Source organism: Phoca vitulina, unplaced genomic scaffold (genome assembly GCF_004348235.1).
Source record: "Phoca vitulina isolate PV1807 unplaced genomic scaffold, GSC_HSeal_1.0 scaffold12, whole genome shotgun sequence".
NCBI classification, from domain to species: domain Eukaryota; kingdom Metazoa; phylum Chordata; class Mammalia; order Carnivora; family Phocidae; genus Phoca; species Phoca vitulina.
In genome coordinates this window covers 45,198,925-45,221,997 of record NW_022589715.1, presented here as the reverse complement: position 1 = coordinate 45,221,997, position 23,073 = coordinate 45,198,925, and the positions used below count along the sequence as shown (strand labels likewise).

The 23,073-nt window shown below is 35.8% G+C and overlaps 1 protein-coding gene across 3 annotated transcripts in view; it reads left to right on the top strand.

The window, feature by feature from the left end:
- The window catches only part of FOXN2 (forkhead box N2), a 69,997-nt gene that overhangs the window by 32,710 nt on the left and 14,214 nt on the right, over window positions 1-23,073 (top strand). For all 3 annotated transcript variants that reach the window (XM_032411018.1, XM_032411017.1, XM_032411019.1), the window contains exons 2-4: window positions 7,159-7,709; window positions 19,297-19,421; window positions 21,822-21,886. In XM_032411018.1, coding sequence (XP_032266909.1) covers window positions 7,173-7,709; window positions 19,297-19,421; window positions 21,822-21,886 — 727 coding nt within the window. In that variant the 5' untranslated portion in view covers window positions 7,159-7,172. The remainder of the gene's footprint in view (window positions 1-7,158; window positions 7,710-19,296; window positions 19,422-21,821; window positions 21,887-23,073) is intronic.

Genomic DNA, 23,073 nt, shown 5'->3' with positions numbered 1-23,073 from the left:
TTCTTGAGAAAGGCTTGTATTGCTAGATACTTTCCTCTTAGGACTGCCTTTGCTGCATCCCAAAGATTTTGAACAGTTGTGTTTTCATTTTCATTGGTTTCCATGAATTTTTTAAATTCTTCTTTAATTTCCTGGTTGACCCATTCATTCTTTAGTAGGATGCTCTTTAGCCTCCATGTATTTGAGTTCTTTCCAACTTTCCTCTTTTGATTGAGTTCTAGTTTTAAAGCATTGTGGTCTGAAAATATGCAGGGAATAATCCCAATCTTTTGGTACGGGTTGAGACCTGATTTGTGACCTAGGATGTGATCTATTCTGGAGAGTGTTCCCTGGGCATTAGAGAAGAATGTGTATTCCGTCGCTTTGGGATGGAATGTTCTGAATATGTCTGTGAAGTCCATTTGGTCCAGTGTGTCATTTAAAGTTTTTATTTCCTTGTTGATCTTTTGCTTAGATGATCTGTCCATTTCAGTGAGGGGGGTGTTAAAGTCCCCCACTATTATTGTATTGTTGTCAATGTGTTTCTTTGCTTTTGTTATTAATTGCCTTATATAATTGGCTGCTCCCATGTTAGGGGCGTAGATATTTACAATTGTTAGATCTTCTTGTTGGATAGACCCTTTAAATAGGATATAGTGTCCTTCCTCATCTCTTATTACAGTCTTTGGTTTAAAATCTAATTTGTCTGATATAAGGATTGCCACCCCAGCTTTCTTTTGGTGTCCATTAGCATAAATGGTTTTCCACCCCCTCACTTTCAATCTGGGGGTGTCTTTGGGTCTAAAATGAGTCTCTTGCAGACAGCATATCGATGGGTCTTGTTTTTTAATCCAATCTGATAGCCTGTGTCTTTTGATTGGGGCATTTAGCCCATTTACATTCAGGGTAACTATTGAAAGATAGGAATTTAGTGCCATTGTATTGCCTGTAAGGTGACTGTTACTGTATATTGTCTGTCCTTTCTGGTCTATGTTGCTTTTAGGCTCTCTCTTTGCTTAGAGGACTCCATTCAATATTTCTTGTAGGGCTGGTTTCGTGTTTGCAAATTCCTTTAGTTTTTGTTTGTCCTGGAGGCTTTTTATCTCTCCTTCTATTTTCAATGACAGCCTAGCTGGATATAGTATTCTTGGCTGCGTATTTTTCTCGTTTAGTGCTCTGAATACATCATGCCAGTCCTTTCTGGCCTGCCAGGTCTCTGTGGATAGGTCTGTTGCCAATCTAATGTTTCTACCATTGCAGGTTACAGATCTCTTGTCCCTAGCTGCTTTAAGGATTTTCTCTTTGTCTCTGAGACTCGTAAGTTTTACTATTAGATGTCAGGGTGTTGACCTATTTTTATTGATTTTGAGAGGGGTTCTCTGTGCCTCCTGGATTTTGATGCCTGTTTCCTTCCCCAGATTAGGGAAGTTCTCTGCTATAATTTGCTCCAATATACCTTCTGCCCCCCTCTCTCTTTCTTCTTCTTCTGGGATCCCAATTATTCTAATGTTGTTTCATCTTATGGTATCGCTTATCTCTCGAATTCTGCCCTCGTGATCCAGTAGTTGTTTATCTCTCTTTTTCTCAGCTTCTTTATTTTCCATCATTTGGTCTTCTATCTCACTGATTCTCTCTTCTGCCTCATTTATCCTAGCAGTTAGCGCCCCCATTTTTTATTGCACCTCATTAATAGCCTTTTTGATTTCAACTTGGTTAGATTTTAGTTCTTTTATTTCTCCAGAGAGGGTTTCTCTAATAACTTCCATGCTTTTTTCAAGCCCAGCTAGTATCTTTAAAATCATGATTCTGAACTCTAGGTCCGACATCGTACTAATGTCCGTATTGAGTAGGTCCCTGGCAGTTGGTATTACCTCTTGTTCTTTTTGTTGAGGTGATTTTTTCCGTCTTGTCATTTTGTCCAGAGGAGAATAGATGAATGAGAGAACAAAATGCTAACAGGGTAACAACGTCCCCAGAAAATATACTCTAAACAAATCAGAAAAGACCTGAAACCAGGGGAAAAGAAAGGGAAAGAAAGAAAAAAGATAAAGATAAAAACAAACGGAAAAACAGAACAAAACAAAAAAAACAGAATATGATCAAATATGGTCAGGCTGGTGCATAGATCAGTGCCACACACTAGATTTTGGGTGTATTTTGGTCTGTTAGAAGAACGTGCCTCCCAAAATTTTAAAGAAAGAAAAACTTGTATATGTACAAAAATAAGGGTTGATACGATGAAGGGATGGAATATGACTGTAAAGATGAAAATTAGAAAAAATTTTATAAAAGGAATTGATAGGAAGTTGTTTGAAAAAAGAAAGAAGAGGATTTTTAAAAAAAGAAGAAAAATAAGGGAGAGAATGTGATCAGGCAGGAGACTAGAACAAAGCCATACACTAGTGATTTAGGGTATATTTTGATCTATTAGAAGAAACTGAATCTCAAAATTTTAAAGAGAGAACAACTTATATATATATGCCAAAAATATGGGTAACTACTACGAAGGGATAGAATATGACACGAAAAATGAAAAATAAAAATGTTTTTTTAAAAAGGGATTGATAAGATGGTTGAAAAAGGGAAAAAAAAAAAAAAACAAAAAAAAAGTTAAAAAAACATTAACTTTGAAAGACTAAAGAATCATGGTAAAAAAGCCATGAATTCTACGTGCAGTATTCCCCTAGCGCTGGAGTTCTGCCGTTCTCATTGATCGGTAAACTTGGTCTTGGCTGGCTGTTCTCCCTGATCTTCTGGGGGAGGGGCCTGTTGCCGTGGTTCCCAAATGTCTTTGCCAGAGGTGGAATTGCCCCTCCCTTGCCGGTCCAGGCTAAGTAATCTGCTCCAGTTTGCTCTCCCGAGCTTTTGTTCCTTGCAAGCTTTCCGTACAGCTTTGGAGGAGGAGAGTGAAAATGGCTGCCTCCCAATCTCCGCTGGAGGAGCCGAGAATTTGGGCCCTGCTCCTCAGTGAGCCCCCAGAGAAAAGCAGTCAATCACTCCTGTCTCCCTGGTCTCCGGCCTCACTCCGTGCTCACCCGGCCTGTGACCGAGCATTTCTATCTCTGGCACCCGGCCCCGTGTGGAGTCTCCAATCCCAGCAGATCCCTGTGGTGTGCTCCCACGCTGCTCCTCCCCGGGGAGGAAGGGGGGTCTCCCCGATCTGCCGCTTGTTGGGTACCCTGCTGGAGGAGCAGTGGCCCGACTGTGCCACAGATCACGGTTTATGGCAACCCCGAGCTGAGAGCCCGCGCCTCGGCTCCGTCTCTGCAGCCGGCTTCCCTGCTCCAATACCTGGGAGCTCTTATATTTAGGTCTTTATTTTTAGTTTATTTTTGTGAATGGTTTAAGAAAGTGGTACAGTTTTGGGGTACCTGGGTGGTTCAGTTGTTGAGCGTCTGCCTTCGGCTCGGGTCATGATCCTAGGGTCCTGGGATTGAAAGCCCCACATCAGGCTCCCTGCTCTCCGGGAAGCCTGCTTCTCCCTCTCCCACTACCCCTGCTTGTGTTCCTGCTCTCACTATCTCTTTGTCAAATAAATAAATAAAATCTTAAAAAAAAAAAAGTGGTACAGATTCATTCTTAATGAATGTAGCTGTCCAGTTTTCCCAGCACCATTTTTTGAAGAAGCTCTCTTTCCCCATTGTATATTCTCATCTCCTTTGTTGTAGATTAATTGACCATATATGTGTGGGTTTATTTCTGGGTTCTAAATTCTCTTCCATTGATCTATGAATTATTGGGTCAAAGAATATGACATTTTTAATGATTCTTGGTGCATATTGCCAGTTAGCATTCCGAAACGGTACTAGCTCCTTGCCCAAAATCAGGTATTAAATATAATATAAATATAAGACCTGAAACCAGAAAACTCCTAAAAGAAAAGTCAGTAATCTCTCAGACATCAACTATAGCAATATTTTTCTGGATCTGTCTTCTTAGGCAAGGGAAACAAAAGCAAAAATAAACAATGGGACTACATCAAACTAAAAAAGTTTCTGCAGAGCAAAGGAAACCATAAACAAGATAAAAAGTTTTCTCCACTGAATGGGAGAAAATTTTTGCAAATGATATATACACCTTTCAGTGTCAGTACTTGATTTTTTAACTTTGCTTGGCTGTACATTTTGTGTAATCTTTGGCATATATGCTGCCATAATATTGCTTTACGTCTTAAAGCAATGGGATTTTATTCTAAACTTCTAATTCAGAGGAATAACATATATTTGCAACCATCTGAATTAGTTTCTGAGGAGAATATATGTTATTCTCATATCTGTCAACAATGTCTTAATTAGTATTGCTAAAAATATAAGTTACTTAAGAGATTGAGTGTACCCTAATGGACAAAGAACTTGAATATTGACCTCAGTCCGGTTTATAATTTTGGCTCTACTGTTTATTAATTTTAGAACTTTAGGCAAATGGCTTACTTCGCTTCCATTTCCTTATTAATAACAGTGAATTTCAGTTTTCTGATTGTTACCAGTTAGAATGTTTTCTAGCATGAAGGATTTTCTTTTAAAATAAAATAATTCTTTTTTTTTTTTTAAGATTTTATTTATTTATTTGACAGAGAGAGACACAGCGAAAGAGGGAACACAAGCAGGGGGAGTGGGAGAGGGAGAAGCAGGCTCCCCACTGAGCAGGGAGCCTGATGCGGGGCTCAGTCCCAGGACCCTGGGATCATGACCTGAGCCGAAGGCAGGTGTTTAACAACTGAGCCACCCAGGCGCCCCTAAAATAAAATAATTCTTAAAGGCAGGTGACACAGCACTTGTTACAGAGTAAACATATATGTTGATTGTAAGTTCATTTCAGTTTGAAATTATTATAATTTGAATGCCAACTCATGCCCAACATTTTGTTAAGATTCATTAGGAATACAAAAGTAAAAAACTTACACATTATGGAATTCATGGCTGTGAAGAAAGGACCATACACAGAACTAAGTAGCAGTGCAGAGTAAGTAGAGATTTTAAAGCCCATAGCATAGTATCTATAATATAGTAAAATTTCAGTAAGTGTTAGCTACTGATATTTGGTACTCTCTGATTTCTATATGTGATTGAAGATAAATGGAGATAATAGGTGAAAGGCAAAAGTAGAACATTGGAAATGAGTCATTCCCGTCTTTGAACACTGACTGCTAAGAGTGTTTGTTTTTTTAAAGGAAGCAAGATATTCTTCCACCAGTGAATTCTCATTGATCACATTTTTGAAATTCTCTATGGGTAAAGAGACTTTGGTGGTAAAGTGAATAATATGGTCAGCTACATAGGACAGGATGTCATCTCTGAAATATATTATGTGCACATATGCATGCACACATGTGCATATGTTTATGAATATGTGGTTTTCATAACTGATTGAAATATAAACCAAATTTTTTCAGTTTGATCTTTTCCTTTTAAAATGTGTTGGTATGTCAAGTTATAGATACAGGTCTAAGTAAGAAAGATAGTAACTGGATATGGAGAGAACAGTAGTAAGATTTAAAATAGATAGGATTTGGGTCATTGGTATTCACTGGTGATAAGTTTGCCTTCTTACCAGAATAATGTAGTAGTTAGAGTTGTGGTTCTGAAGTCAGTATGCCCAGGTTTAAATTCTGTTGTTTCCCATTACTAAACAGGTAAACTAAAACAGGATGCTTAACCTCTGAGTCATTTTTCTCATTTATAAAATTGGGTTAATAATAGTGCTTACTTTATAGGGTTTAATTGATAGTTACTTGAGATATAGTTTGTAGTGTTTAGCACAATGCCTGGTCCCAAAAATATTAGCTGATGCTGTTGATAAGTAAGTGCTTTGAGACTACATCTATTAGTAGCTACCAGAATCCAGATAGACTGTTCTACATGTAAAATTGACTGGTTTTCATAGTTCTTGGAGTAACCTGCCAGCTTTGTTCTAAGTAAAATAAAACTGTAGAGGTACTTCTCTTATTTCAGTTATATAAGCATAAGTAGATTGAATAGGATAATGGAAGACAAAGTTTTTCACTGAATTCATAAATGAGGTACTTTTATGAACCACTAAAAATGAATTTAATAGTATATTACTTATATCACTTTTCTCTTTGGTCAGTTATTTTCCCATGATAAGTTTTTGCATTGAAGTATGTTTCAAAAGTAAAACAAAAGACATTTGAGAAAATAGAAATAAAAATGGATAGTTTAGAAATAGCTTTTTTGGGGCGCCTGGGTGGCTCAGTCCTTAAGCGTCTGCCTTCGGCTCAGGTCATGATCCCGGGGTCCTGGGATCGAGCCCCGCATCAGGCTCCCTGCTCTGCGGGAAGCCTGCTTCTCCCTCTCCCTCTCCCCCTTCTTGTGATCCTGCTCTCACTGTCTCTCTCTGTCAAATAAATAAATAAAATCTTTAAAAAAAAAAAAAATAGCTTTTTTTCCCCCTCTCCTTGAAAATACAGTGATAATTCGAATTTTACTTAGAGAATGTCAGCCTTTCAGTGTCAGTACTTGATGAGATGATACTGAATTCAGTTAAAATATTGAATGTAATAAGAATAAATTTACAGTAAGCAATAATTTTGCTGATAATGAATTTAGTGAATAAGAAATGTTATTCTTTTAGTATAATCTATAAAAATGTTAGAAATTATTTATCTCTATAGTAAATATTTCAGATTTGAGGAAAGGGTTTGTTTAGAGTTATTGTTTAAGCAATATTTTAAATTTGGCTTAATGTTGAATTTAAATTTATTAAATATTTATTTGAATTTAAATTTATTAAATTTAAATTTGGTTATTTTCTATATTGAGGAAGGTCATAGATCCTTAAAATGCATGGATTATAAAGTCTTATAATTCAAAGAAAGTCTGCTTATTTTTAATAATAACCATTACTTATTAGGCTGTAACTGTAGGCTCAGGACTTAATATTAAGTATTCAAAATATATTACTTACTTTTATTAATATCACTCATACATATAGTGTTATAATTCTGTATTTTATTTACAGCCATTTTGAGTAATATGAAATAAGTTCTCTTCCTTGTTTTGTAACCTTTAATGTCTTTGTTGTACAAATATTGTGCTTAAATATTATGTGGGATAATTGCAAAATTTCTGATTTGGTGATATTTAAATATGTATTTTCTTTTTCCATGAGCTTACGAATCTTAAGTATTATATTGATTGACAATTGTTTTCTTTATTGCAGAATTGTAAGAGTAAATGGGTCCAGTAATTGGAATGACTCCAGAAAAGAGAGCTGAAACTCCAGGAGCTGAAAAGGTTGCAGGATTAAGCCAGATTTACAAAATGGGAAGCTTGCCTGAAGCTGTTGATGCTGCCAGGCCAAAGGCCACTCTAGTGGACAGTGAGTCAGCAGATGATGAACTCACAAACTTGAACTGGCTTCATGAAAGTACTAATCTTCTAACAAACTTCAGCTTTGGAAGTGAGGGTCTTCCAATTGTTAGTCCATTGTATGACATAGAGGGAGATGATGTGCCATCCTTAGGACCATCTTGCTATCAGAACCCAGAAAAAAAATCAGCAACTGCAAAGCCCCCATATTCCTTTAGTCTTCTCATTTACATGGCCATTGAACACTCTCCAAATAAATGTTTGCCTGTCAAAGAAATTTATAGCTGGATTTTGGATCGCTTCCCATATTTTGCTACTGCACCAACAGGCTGGAAGAATTCTGTTCGACATAATCTGTCCCTGAATAAATGTTTTCAGAAAGTGGAAAGAAGCCATGGCAAGGTCAGTGTTAATGAACATTGCTGTATTTGGGGAGGTGGGGGAGAATTAACATCAAGACCTTAAAATATGGGGAAACTAAAGGAAGACAAAAAGTAGTCAACTCATAATTACTTCAGTTTTAGCTTAATTATATTCATCATTTGCTTTCATTGAGATGTTTTTAAATTTCTTAAATATTGATATAAATCTAACAATTTCAGTCTACTATAGGACATAAGTTTTCTAATGTTCTAATTTTCTATTCTTAGTTTCTGTAGTGTTCTGTCACTGTATCAATATGTGTTACTTATTTACTCAGTATGACAGTCTCAGTGTTATAATTGGAATGTAGACCATTTATATTAATGTAATTGATATGGTTGGCTATAAATCTATCATCATGCTGTTTTCTATTTGCTCTATTCTTTTCTCCCACTTTTCCTGTCTTTTTAAGGATTGAGTATTTTTTTATGATTCAGTTTTATCTCTACTATTGGCTTATGAGCTATTCTCTTTTGGGGGGCTGCTGGTGGCGGTGAAGGTTGCTATACACTTTTCAGTATATATTTTTAATTTATCACCATTATACTATTACACCACTTATATGGCTTTTCACAGAAAAAGTTGACTAATCATGATGTTTATCAGGATCAATTCCTTTTTTTTTTTTTTTTGATAAGTTTATTTAACATTTCTTATAGTTCAAATCTGGCAATGAATTTATAAGAATCTTTTTGTGGAGGTTAAGAAGTTTTTTTTTTTCTTGAAGGATTTTAAAGATGTTTCTCTCTTGTGTTCTGGCTTATATAATGTCTGATAAGAAGTCTGCTGTCATTCTTATCTTTATTCCTCTATAATGTTTCTTTTCTTTCTTTCTTTCTTTTTTTTTTTTCCTCTTTTTCCTGTCTGACTTCTATGACTTCTCTTTATATCACTACTTTTAAGCAGTTTGACTGTGGTGTACCTAGGTGTGTTTTTCTTTATTTTTATTCTGCTTTGGTTTTTCAGAGGTTCTTGGATCTGTGATTTGTTGTCATTTATTAAATTTAGAAAAGTTTTGTTCATTATCTCTTCAAATATTTCTGTGGCTCACTTCCCACTTCTGGGACTCCAAATAAAAATATGTTAGACCATTTGCTATTGTCTCACCTCTTATTTCCTCTGCCCTAGTTTCTACTCTTTTCTCTCTTTGTTTCAGTTTGGATCATTTCTTTCAGTCTTTTATAGGTTTAGTCTTCCCTCTGTTGTGTTCATTCTGTTGATAAATCTGATAAAGAACTTCTTCCTATTTATCATTTCTCGCATTTTCATTTGCCCGCCCCCCCCCTTTTTTTTTGGCAGCAGAGCAAGGTTTATTGAGCAGTAGTAAAATGATAGTACAAAGCTCCCGAAGAGGGAGGGAACTCAAGAGGGTTGCCCTTCATTTGCCTTTTTAAAAGTAGTTTCCATCTTTTTGCTAAAATTTCCCACCAGATCCATAAACATATTAATTATAGATATGGTATATCTTCTGGTCCATCTTTGCGTCTGATTTTGTTGACTGTTTTATCTCCTGTTTTTGTGTGTGTTTCTTAATTTTGGATTAAATGTCAAACATTGTAAGAGAAACATACCTCTACTTCTGTCAGATTGTTAGCATGAAACAGGTATTGGTCAATCTAGGTAATAATTGGTCTAGGTTTAGGTTTTGTGCTTGTCATAATTACCTTCTGAGTACCACAGGCTTCAAATTCATACAGAGATGGACTGCTGTTACTTTGTGCTTAATGTGAGTCCTGGAGTGTCAGATGATTTTTCTCAGCATTTCTGCTTTACCTTCATCTTTCAGCTTGTGATATATTTGGAGGCAGGAAGGGAGTTAGATATTTCTCTCTGTGCTCTTGCCCCTCCCATAGCAATTGCTTTTTACTTAGTATGAGGCTCTTGGGATGGGAGCAGGAGTTTCTTGATTCTTCTGTTCTAGTTTTAGTATTAAGCAGGTTTTGTATACCTTTGTCTCAAAAGTAGGACTTTCCTTGTCTTCCCGTGGAGCAGACAGTCTCTTCCATCTACTCAGAGTGGAGTCTAGAGCTGTAATCATCAGTAGCCAGTTATCTACATGTGGCTAGTGGTTGGCATATTGGACAGTATAGATATATGATCTTTCTGTCATTGTAGAAAGTTCTATTGGACAGCACTGCTCCAGAGCTCAGGCCAATTTCCTGCTTATTCCCTTCAAGGTAGATAAACTCTGCCTAGTATCAATGGGAGGTCCTGGGTACAAGTAAGTTACCATTTCCTTTCTCAGGGGCAGCAGATCTCTGCTTTGTATCATCTGGGCATGGGCAAATTTCCTGCCTATTACCTAATGACACATGGCCATTGCCTAGTGTCAGTAAAGTGTGAGGATAGTTGAGTGTTGTATTTTTCCCCAGCAGTAGCCATCCTTTACCTGGGACTGGGGTGACGAGGGTGTTTGCCTCTCTTTCAGTGGCAGACAGCTTTTGCTTCATAGTGGAGCTTTGTCCAGCATGTAGGCAGATTGTGTGACTGTCCCACAGTGACACCTGATCTCATCTTATGGTCATTTAAAGCCTGGAATATGGATGAGATTAGCCTGATATCCTTGTTCCAGCCTTAAGCCTTAGTATGTTCTGCACATCCATCACCATCTCCAAGGGTGTCTCTCTTAGGTCTCCTGCCCTGTCTAAAGTCTTTCTATGGAGCACTGGATGGAGGCCTGTAGAAAAATGCTGGCTAGTAGATGCAGACCCTTCTGTCTGGAAATGCCAAGGATGCTAAATTATCTTGCTGGCTCACACTTGGCTTTTAAGAATTTGTTGTTGTTTAAACATTTTATTTATTAATTTGAGAGAGAGAGACAGACAGAGATAGTGAGAGAGAGCACGAGCAGGGAGGAGAGGGAGAAGCAGGCTCCCCACTGAGCAGGGAGCCTGACTCAGGGCTCTATCCCAGGACCCTGGGATGAAGGCAGACGCTTAACTGACTGAGCCACCCAGGTGCCCCTGCTTTTAACAATTTGTTAAAATTTGAGTCTTTTTTTTTTAACCTTATTTTATGACTGCCACTTTTTCTGTGCTCTCCCAAAGGTAAAACAGTTCATATGTTCCATCTCTCCTAACAAGGCCCTGTCACACTTTAGAATTCAGTTATTTCAGTTGTCTTATGGTCTTAGCTCTCAGATGAGCTCATAAAAAATTATGATTTTGTGGATTATTTGGTTTTTTTCTTGTTAGGCTGGTAACTGTGTTCTCTAATGGCTTCCTATACTCCCAAATGGTAGCAGAACTCTCCTATTCTTGTTTTGAATAAAAATGAAGAGCAAGTAATTATGTTTTTAAGTGACTGAAGGATTTTTCTAGGATAGTGCTGTTCAAACTTAAGTGTATTCACTGATATCTGGGGATCTTGTTAAAATGCAGATTCTGATTCAGCAAATCTATGGTGGAGAGTGAGGCTCTTTCTTTTCTAACGGGCTCCCCATTGATCCTGGTGTCATTAGTCCATGAGTAGCAAGACATTAGGATATATCGTCATCTGTCATCATCTTACAGCTAACTTAAGGAGGTTGTATTAGTTATCTTTTGTAACATATTGCTATCTAACACATTGTCTACTACACATGGAATATTTATGAAGACGAACTGTGTGTTAGGCCATTAAAAAAGCCTCAATAATTTCAAAGGCTCAATGTCTGTCACAGACAGCCTCCAAGAGGCCCCCAAATGAGCCCTACCTTCCACTGTTCTTGCCCTTGTAGAGTTCCCTTCAGTAATGAATAGGGCTGACCTGTGTAACCAAGAGGATATTGTGGAAATGATGGATCATGCCTTTTGAGGCTAGGTCATAAAAGGTACTATAGTTTCTATCTTGGGCTCTTGGATAACTAGCTATAGGGGAAGCCAGATGCCATATCATATTTAAGCAGCCTTATGGAGAGGCCTATGTGTCAAGGAAATGTGGCCTTCTGCCAACAGTTGTGTGAATAAGCCATCTTGGAAGCAGATTCCCCCAGCCTCAAACTTTCCTTTCAGATGACTAAAAGTTTTAGGAATGTTGGATATGTTCTTTCCAACATGTATTGTTGGATTTTATTTTGAATTATATCACTTAATTATTTTCTAGTTTTAGACCTATTGTGTTTATGCTTATGGGGGACATAAAAGGAGAATTGTCTGTTAGGTACTTAGAAATATGGTACAGGAGTAGTGGTAATGTGGGATTAAAGCTCTAAATTTGGAAGTCATCAGCACTGATTTTCAGTAGAAAAATCTAGGAAAAGTATATTGTAGTGGAAGCAAAGGAGGGTAAATTTAAGTGTGAATGAGCAACAGTATCAAATGTTGCAGAAATCTTAAATGATTGGTTAAGAAGAAGTGATTGAGACAACTAGCAGCCAACAGATGAGGATTCAAAATATGGTGTGCCTGGTATATGTGGGATGGGGATTGAGTAGGAATGGGGTATAGCTTTTGTAAATTCTCAAGGTATAAATATTTCCATCATGGCCAGTTTCAAACTACCAACATTCTGTCATTAAATGTGAAGTTGATAGGAGATGTTTATAATGCGCTGTACACCACTGTGTGTAAAGAATTAATCTAATTCAATAAGAAAAAGAAAACTAATTAAAAAATGGATAAGAATATGAACAGGCAGTTAACAGAGGAGGAAATACAAATAGCCAATAAGCATGCAGAGATGTTTATCCTCACTAGTAATCAGGGACATACAAACTAAAAGAACCCACAAAAATAGTTGTACCCCATTAGAATGCAAAAATTTTAAATGTTTGATAGTATCAATTTAGATAAGGATAGGGGAAATAGTACCATTATTTTCATACCACTCCTAGGAGTGTAAATTAGTACAACCATTTTTGAGGGCAACTTGGCTACAATTATTAAAATTAGAAATGTGCATATCTTTTGATCTAGTGGATTAGATTCTGATTTCTCCCCTAGAGTAAGATTCATACTTACATACAAGGAGATATATATCCACTGTGGTATTGTTTGTAATAAAAATTGCAGAATAATATGTGCAGTGTAGTTGGATTTGTGGTAGTGATCAAAAGGGATTTGTTTTTATCCTTAATTTTTAAATGTGTGCATTATTTACATAATTAACCTGAGCATTTTGAATGCTCAGAGAAAGAAAAAAGTTAAGGAAGTGAGAGCTAGCAAACAAGAAAGCATACAGTCCAGAGTCCGGGGAGAGTGTGATAAAGAGAAAGAAATCATCTTATGAGATAATAAAAAATATGAGGATAAATATAGAAATTGTAATATATTGGGATAAAAATTAGTAAGCTATTACAACAGGTCAGGGTAGGAGGAAAGAAACTGGCAGGAGATGGTCTTCACAAAAATCAATAGCCACTCTGCTTAAATTTCTGAAGTTTGGACAGAAAGTGATACATTCAGGTAGGGTTGGGGTTGCTTGTGGATTTTTTTTTTTTTTAATTTATGAAATACTTCTGGAATCAGTGTTTCAAAATAACAGTACTTCTCTTGTAATCTACAGAAGGCAAGTAAGTTATACTTACATCCAATAAATGTTGGAATTGAATTTGGCAGCCTTGCCAGCACTTTTCTGATGAATATCTCTTATCTATAGATGATAATCTCAAAAAAATGGCAAGATGGCAAGGTCTGGGTCAAACTACAAAGTGATAATGATACCCAGCCAGCTGGATAGCTTCTGATTAGATTTCCCCCCCTATCATCCATACCGTAGTTAATACTCTCAATAGATAGGTCTAAAAATCTTGGCTTGGTATTTATCTGCCTCGGTATTTTAAAGTTATAAAAATTAGACATGGTCTTTTTTTGGTTTGTTTTGGTTTGGGTTTCATGTTTTAAATATTTAAACATCCAGGTCTTATATCTACTTCTCTAAATTTTTATAAAGCCAAATGAAGACACTGACTTGAGCTGGGAAACACAAAATTAGAAATTTTGCCTGGTTTAGTACAGTTTTAGTCTTTATGTTTGCATAGTGATGACTCGCTTCAATAGCTGAATCCCAGGAAAAGAAGTCATGCCAACCACTATAAAAGTTCATGCTTTAAACTATAAACAGGACTTATGAATGCCCTTTTTGATTAGTTAATTCTTTTTAATTCAGTCATTCTAAAAACCACAGAAAAGATAATCAGGGGAGGAAACTATTAAAATGTACAAGGCAAGTACATAAAAACATCTCAGGAATAGTGAACATTGCCTTTTCTCCCAAACTATTCTTTACAACTAACATTAAGATCTTTTTAAAGTTCATTTCTTGGTGTATTCCTTATTTCTTCAAAACCTTCCGTGGTTCTCTACCAAGTTAAGTCCAGAAGCCTTATAGTTCCAAAATGCAAAATAAATGAGAGAGTGCACATTTCCTGTTTCCATTGCACAGGTTTATTTTGTTATAGGCAAATTTAGTTTAAAACAATATTTAACGTCTGAAACTCTTTATTATTTGTGTTCTGTCATCTAAGCACAATAATAAAGGGGCAAGGTTTTTAAGTGAGAATTAGTTTAAAATATATTCCTCTTTGAAGACTCTAAAACATAATGTTAGCAAATATATAATTTTATCTCTTGTTACTGATAGTTTGTGAACAGACCCAGTGAAAGGAAATGCTGCCATGGTAACATAACCAGACTGTTATTTGGAGACCTTACTCAAGATAATACTTAACTGCCCTGAACGGCAGGTTTTCAGTACCAGTTCTTCCAATTTACTACTTCAAGGAAATAGCAATTCTACTATGGTCAAAACAATTTGTAATTCACATGATAGAATTTAAAAAGTAAGACTATTGAACCAAACAGTTTCTAGGAGTGTAATCTCAGGAATACCAAGATAGAACATGGCTAGAATCGTTAAAATAATTGTCTTAATCAATATATGAAAAATAATTCATACATATCTTTTCTGTATGAAACTGAAGTGGGTTGGGCAAAGGATGTTGTGGGTGCTAATGTTTTAAAGTTTTATTTCCCTATCGTTAAAAGACATCCCTTGGGCCAACTGACTGAAAACATATCTAATTTAAGTAATTTCATCCAAAAATACATTTGTAAAATTTGACTTCCTTTGAAAAACAAATCAAAATTTCAGATACTTATTTAGTATATAGTTCATGTGATATTTTGCTACTGAAGGCCAGAAAAAAGTTTCACCTAATAGTGTAGTATGTGTCTTTCTATATTACAGTATGATATGACAGCTATGGTTTTTCTTTTCCTATACATTTAGGTTGCTAGGATGTTAAAAACTGCTTACACTGATACCATACTTTTTCTAAAACAAGGGCTATTTTCCCTTTAAATTTAGTTAATTCCTTGTTCTTTATTACCTTTTATCTCTTACTCAGAATTAATTGATTTTGTTCTTATTGTTGATTTTTTTCAGGACTCACAGGTAAAGGAGTAGGAATATACTGTTATTAAACCATATAAACTTGGGGTACCTGGGTGGCTCAGTCGGTTAAGCAGCCAACTCCTGATTCCGGCTCAGGTTCATAATATTGGTCCTGGGATCGAGCCCCACATCAGGCTGCCTCTTCAGTGGGGAGTCTGCTTCTCTCTCTCCTTCTGCCTCTCTCCCTGCTCGTGTTTTCTCTAACTCGCTCTCTCTGTCAAATAAATAAAATCTTAAAAAACAAAAAATGAACTCTAACTTTATGCCAATTTTAGAATAACCTCCAGAAATAAGTATTCATTTATTTTGCAGCTCTATATCACTTACACATAAATTACCTTTTTTGTTTGTTTGTTTAAAGATTTTATTTATTTATTTGACAGAGAGAGAGAGAGAGCACACAAGCAGGGGGAGTGGCAGGGAGAGGGAGAAGCAGGCTCCCTGCTGAGCAAGAAGCCTGACGCAGGGCTCTATCCCAGGACCCTGGGATCATGACCTGAGCCAAAGGCAGACGCTTAACAACTGAGCCACCCGGGCGCCCCATCATATAGGATTTTATATAAACAAAAAGGAACCAGGGGAATAGAACACACATAAATTTTATTGTTGTCCAAGTAATTCTTAATGTAATTGTGAAGTGTAATTCAGATTTTAAGAAAGGGTTTTTTAAATAGAAAAGGTGTAATATAAAAACAAAAATTACCAGTTTGAATCTCACTAATCTTATGAGTTCTGAGGAAGTTTTGTACATCACATGGTGGGAGAGGGGGAAGGTTATACCTTATAGTTGGTTTTCAATATTTGTAGAGAAAACGAAAAAAATCTTCAAAAATATTTGTTAAAATGTAATGCCAATATCTGGTGTAATAGATCTGGTGTAAAGATTTAAAATTTGCATGCTATTAGACTGGAGGAAACAGGAACAATTTTTGAAACTACAAAGAAAATGAACATATATCAACAGCAGTAGCCAATGTTTATTGAGTGCTTATTGTCTGTCAGTGTTCTAAGCACTTTATGTGAATTAACTCTTATAATACAATAATTCTTAAAGTGAAGTAGGTACTATTTTTTATATAGTTCTATTTTGAGCATACTAATATACAGGAAACATACCCATTTTTCTGAAGATTACACAGCTCTTAAGTGACAGAGCCAGGATTCCCAAGGAGACAAAATGGCTCCAAGGTTCACACTCTTAACCACTGTACAAGTAGTGTTTAGCTCTGGGGAAGTGAGATGAGATTGAATTTGGATCTCCTCCTTGCATGGCTGTGGAGTTCTGTATGTAGACTGTGTATGGATGTGGTACATGTGTAAGGATATACTTGTAGTCCAGCTTCTGTTCAAGATGTGCAGTTAGGGATGTTCAGCTAAGGAAGTAGAAGAGATTTATCCTGAAGGAAGAGTTAGCAGGTGATAGATAATCAATCACAGCTTCTAAAGTTCTTCATTTATTTCCTTTGACTACCTCAACTAGGGTGTGTAGCATATTGATGGTTTTTTAGTTCCATTTAGTTCCATTCTTTTCCTGATTTCTAGTTTAACAATTTATCAATTTTCATATAATATATTTACATTATATAACATTATATAATTTTCTCTCCCCCCCCCTTCTCCAGATATGATAAAAGCTTATTTCAGATATTTCAATTGTTGTTTAAGAATGAAAGTGGATAGGGTGCCTAGGTGGCTCAGTTGTTCAGGGTCTGCCTTCAGCTCAGGTCATGATCCCGGCATCCTGGGATCAAGCCCCACATCGGGCTCCTTGCTCAGCGGGGAAGCCTGCTTCTCCCTCTCCCACTCCCCCTGCTTGTGTTCCCTCTCTCGCTGTCTCTCTCTCTGTCAAAAAATAAATAAAAATCTTAAAAAAAAAAAAAAAAGAATGAAAGTGGATAGGGGCACCTGGGTGGCTCAGTTGGTTAAGTGTCTGATTCTTGGTTGCGTCTCAGGTCAAGGTCTCAGGGTCGTAAGATTGAGCTACCAGTAGGGCTCCATGCCCAGTGTGGAGTCCGCTTGAGGTTCTCTCGCCCTCTGTCCCTCCACCTCATGTGCATGTACGCTCTCTCTCTCAAATAAATAAATAAGTCTTTTTAAAAAAATGAATGAGGGGCACCTGGGTGGCTCAGTCGGTTAAGCGTCTGCCTTCGGCTCAAGTCATGATCCCAGGGTCCCTGGATGGAGCCCCGCATCGGGCTCCCTGCTCAGCAGGGAGCCTGCTTCTCCCTCTCCTGCTCCTCCTGCTTGTGCTCGTTCTCTCTCTCTCTCTCTCTGTCAAATAAATAAATAAAATCTTTTTTAAAAAATGAATGAAAGTGGATATAAATTTGCCTTTGGCCACATTCTCTTAGTTTTCATATAACTGTGTTTATATGAAATTTATTTATTTACTAGATTTATGAATATATTTATTTACGAGATAATCTATAATTGTAGTTTGGATATCTTTTTAATTTAAGAGTATTATAAATTTCCAAGTGGTCAGAATTTTGTTGTTGTTGGGATTGTTAATTTTTTTGTTTTTTTTGCAATGGAGTCTTAAAATTGTGAACTTTAAGAGGGAATTTATTTTTCCTCCTGGCCTAATCAATGTAGTTTTTTCCATTAATATTTGGAAAGTATATTCTACAAGAATTCATTAATTACATCAGTTTTTCTCATAAGTGTTCCATAGAACACTAAATTCCTCAAATACTACCTGGGAGAAGGAGGTTCTGTGTCAGATAACTTTAGGAAACCATATAAAACAAGTATAATGATAGCAAGACTATTTAGATCCCTTAACCTGCTGGTATGTAGTGTGACCTTCTAAGAAGGAGGGAAGTAAAATGTACAGCATTTTTCAAACCTATTTGAAAGAATTATCTCATAGCCTGGCCTTCTTCCCTGCATGTTAGATAATATTAGTGAGGTTTTTCATATATCTTGTCCACTTACCTTCCTATAAGCTGTTCCTTCATATTGAGGGAACTGTGGATCACACAAGCCCTTCTTTCAGGCACGTCCCATTTGAAATTCAGCAGGCACTTTTGTTAATGGTTTCTCTGGTTTCTAGTAATCATAAAAATTCCATAATTTTTAGATTCTCTTGATTATTTCAATGGAATCTGGGTTTGTGTGCTCATTGCCATATTATCTAAAAGTCACTCAGATTTAACTTAATGATCTTGAGGGAAGGGCTGATTCTTCCTTCCTCTCTGTTATCTTTTACAGGAGTCTTTTTCATACCTCAGTTGTTGATTTACCACTCTTTGAGACTTTTCCTGTGCTTTTCATGAAACCATTTGCTTTTTTTTTTTTTTTAAAGACTGTACTTCTTCGTATATAGAGAGAGCGGGGGCGTGAGCACAGGAAGGGGCCGAGGGAAAGGGAGAGAATCTCAAGCTGACTTGCTCTGAGTGCGGAGCCCAGTGCCGGACTCAATCCACAACCCTGAGATCACACCCAAGCTGAAATCAAGAGTTGGTTGCTTAACTGACTGTACCACCCAAGAGCCCCTGAAATCATTTGCTTTTTAAATTTAAACTTGCTTTAAATGAGAACTTAAGCATTACTGTTAATGCCATTAAAAAATAAAAATTTTTTGCTGCATCACCTGATCTCATACTGCTTACCACTTTTGGGGAAATGATGCTGCATAGAAAGCTTAATTTTTCCTTTTCTTCCTGGTTTTTCTATAACAGTAACAATAATGGCTTATATTTGTTACATCTTACCATGTGGAGGACCACATTGTACAGCCCTCCATGCTGTTCACTGTACATCTTGGGGTTGTACCATTCTCACAGACTATGAAGTGATTGTCATGTCCTGTGGCCCTATGTGCCAGGCAACATGCAGAGTACTTTATGCATAATTTAATCCACATAACAGCCCTATGAGATAGGTAGTGTTATCATCCCTACCTTCCCAATGAAGGAATAATGGCCTGGAGAGATAGAGGTTGGTTAATTTTCCTAAGATCACACAACAGGTAAATGGCAGAGCTGGAGCTAAGAACCCAGGCAGCCTGCCTCCAGGGCTTTTGACCATACAATGCACTTAGAGCAAGCTTAATTCAACCTTTGCATTGTACTCAAAAGCATACTGTAGGATTTTTTTTTCCCCCACACAAATTTAGTGAAAACATTCAGGCACTGATTGTGTATGTCTTAAAGTTGCACATTAATAATTCTTGTGTATTTTATTTTAGGTTAATGGAAAAGGTTCCTTATGGTGTGTTGATCCAGAATATAAACCCAACCTTATGCAGGCACTGAAGAAGCAACCTTTTTCCTCAGCATTAACATTTTACACCCCTCCTGCATCTCCACAAAGGTACAGAATCTTCCATATAAGTGTCAATGGTGACATAAGATTTCATTGTATGACATGGAAAAACCTAACAAAGTTGTAAGGTTTGGGGTTTTTTTTTATTGCACAGAGAATAACTTATGGATAAGACATTAGCCTAAGGCATTTTTACTTATAGTCAACTTGTGTTATTAGGAAACAGGATATTTGATAGGTGAGAACATAAATTCTGGAAAATACAGTCACTCCTGAGTATAAGTAAACCCTACAGAACGTTATAATAATGATTTCAGGTACAAAAGGTTTAAATTATTTTAATTGCCTGCAGTACTAATGCAGACTAAAGACATGGGAAATTAAAAGTATATTTAAGCTTTTTAAAATAAGATGCTTAACAGTTTGTCATTGTAACATTTTTATGGATATATTTATATCTTTTTCTATTTTAAGTTTGGTTTTCTTTCACAACACATTTAATATTTGAAAATTATGTTCACAGTCTCAAGTTTTAAAATGTCTGACAAGTAAAATAATGCTTTGACTTTTTTATTTGTTTTGTTTCTGCTGGTAAATATAACTGTAATGTATTTCCTTGGCTCTTGTTTTCAAACTCAGTGACTCTTATTGATCTTACAGTTTTCCCATTTTAAGTCAAAGCTGAAAATGACACCTCAAATCTGATTTTGTTTCCGTTTCCTAAAGAAGCTTCAGAATTTTTTATTTTTTAATTCTATTATGTACATTTGTTTGAATTGAAAATGCCAGATTTTGTTGAGATACTTTGAGGGTGGCCTTATCATGGCTAATTTGTTTTTTGGAAAATTTTAAAAGCTTTTTAATAAAATGCTAGATGGAGAATTTCAAACATACACAAAAGGAGGGAGAAAACTATAATGAACTCTTCAGCTGCAACAATTATCAGTATTTCCATACAATGTTTAATTTCTTAAATTATTATTAAATAACTTCAAGTGGAGTGGTTGTAGCTGAAATACAATAAAAAATTAGGAAGGCTAAAGTTGAAATTAGTAATATATATCTTCTCACTGAGATTTTAAGCTTGTTTACTAGTAGATTGGAAGGATTATTGTCACAAGAACGATTGAGTGGTTTATCTTTATGAAATGAAACCTAGAAAAGTTATCAGAATTTATATCCTCATTGTTTGGGACTTGGTATCTTCTTTATCAGTTAATGTTGGTGCTTATGAGGTATCCTAGTTTAAAAAAAAAAACAATTTAGAAACTAATGGTAAGTTCTGTTTATGGTCATTTATGTGTTTTATTTAGCTATGCTTTTTTTAAATTAAAGATTAAATGAGAGAATTGACACTGTTGTATACCATTAGATATGCGCTTCACTGTGCCTTTGATAGGTTGCATTTTCATGATTTTATCTTTTAGCTTTATCATATGTTAAATAAAAATGATTTTGTGGTTTAAAAACAGATAAATGACAGCATAAAGATAATTTTTCACTTTAAAACATTACCTTAATATTTTTAGAAACATTTTCTCTTTTTCATTGTTTGGCAAATGATGGTTCCATCCAATAGATCTTTGTGTAGCCTTTTCATGTCATTATTGATAAGTTGAGAAAAAGAATGAAATATAGTATATGTAAAACTATGAATGAGAAATAGACTTACAATTTAGTTAGCAAAACAGATTTTTTTATGGTATCACAAATTCCAAAGAACAGAAGTAGTGTGTCCCAAAAATGATTTAATTTTTGGAATTAAAAAAAAAAAGCCAAAACTGGGATGCCTGGCTGGCTCAGTCAGAAGAGCATGTGACTCTTGATCTTGGGGTTGTAAATTCAAGCCCCATGCTGGGTGTAGAGATTGCTTAAAAATAAGATCTTTAAAAAAAAAAAAAAAAAAACAGAACTCCTAATCTCTTTATGACTGTAGCAAGTTTAATTTGACATTAATATTTCTTAATAAAATCAGGAACTTATCTGTTTTGCATCATTACCATACAGTTCTCTTCACACATTTGTTTCGATAAACGCTTTCATTTCTGTGGTAACACCTATATGAATATCATATCAAACTTAAGCATCCAGTACAAAACCAAATAGTAACTATTATGTATTGTCTATTGTTACAGGCATTTTAAATGCATTATTATTATTCATCACAGCAGCCCTATGTGGGAGGTTTAATTATTCCTATTTTACAGATGAAGAAACTAAGAAATTAATTATTTTGCCTAAGAACGTCCAAATAGTTGTGATTTAATCTTGGATCTAATGCTCTTTCTGCTTTGGCAGACTCTTCTAAACTGAATAGTATTAGCAAAGAAAACAAGGTAAAAATAGTTTGTGTTTTTTATTGTATAAATTAGTTGTATTTGTGACTAAGTTCATAAAAAGTGAAATGAAGGTTTTTATAAGCATATTTATCTTATCTTTATTTTTCAGTGGCTCTTTATCACCTCATTTCTTAAGCTCTGTACTCAAGCAGAACCAGGTGCGAACCCTTAAAGGTATGTGTGTAAGAACATTACTTTAAATCATAACAGCTCAGGTCAAATATCAGGATTTTCTGTTTATTTAATTTTTTTCTGATTATAAAAGTATTACATGTTCATTGTAGAAGATTTGGAAAATAAAAACATTTCTAAAAAGAAACTAAATTTTAAGAAACAAAACTGATGGGGTGCCTGGGTGGCTCAGTTGGTTAAGCGTCTGCCTTCGGCTCAGGTCATGATCCCAGGGTCCTGGGATCGAGCCCCACGTCGAGCTCCCTGCTCAGTGGAGAGTCTGCTTCTCCCTCTCCCTCTTCCTGCCTCTCTGCCTACTTGTGCTATCTCTCTGTCAAATAAATATATAAAATCTTTAAAAAAAAAAAAGAAAACTGATGAACATAGGGGAAGGGAGGGAAAAATAAAATAGGATAAAGAGAGCAGACAAACCCTAAATGACTCCTAGCTATAGAGAACAAACTGAGGGTTGCTGGAGGGGAGGTTAGGTGGGGGTTGGGGAAATGGAGTGATGGGTATTAAGGAGGGCACTTGATATGATGAGCCCTGGGTGTTAAATGTAAGTGATGTATCACTAAATTCTAACCTGAAATTAATGATACACTATATGTTAACTAACTTGAATTTAAATAAAACAAAAAAAAAGAAACTAAAACTTATTCTTTATTATCGTCAACATTTTGTTTTAATTACTTTGGTTCTTTTTACTCCTTAAAAACGAGTAGATGTGTCTGCATGCATACACACACACACACTTTTTCTCCAAATGTTAGGCTCATACTATGTATACTGTTGTATATCCCTTTTTTTTCATTTCCTCTTATGTGTATTTCTCCTTGAAAATAGGAAAATATTTCTTAGTAATACTATCAGTATAGAGTTTGCTTTTCAAGTCTTAGACTAGAATAGAGATTGGCAAACTAGGCCTTGGGCCATATCTGGCCTGCCATGTGTTTTTACATGGCCTGTGAGTTTATATTTATAAATAGTTGAAAAATAATAAAAAAAATATTTCAAGGCATGTGAAAATTCACCATAAGAACAGAGTTAAGTAGTTGCAACAGAGATCTCTGTATTGTATCCTTGGTTATGCCTCTTCTCTGGCAAAACCTAAAATATTTATTGACCCTCTTCAGAGGAAGTTTGGATTAGAATATAGTTTAGAATATTTCTTTTATAGGTTAAGTGTA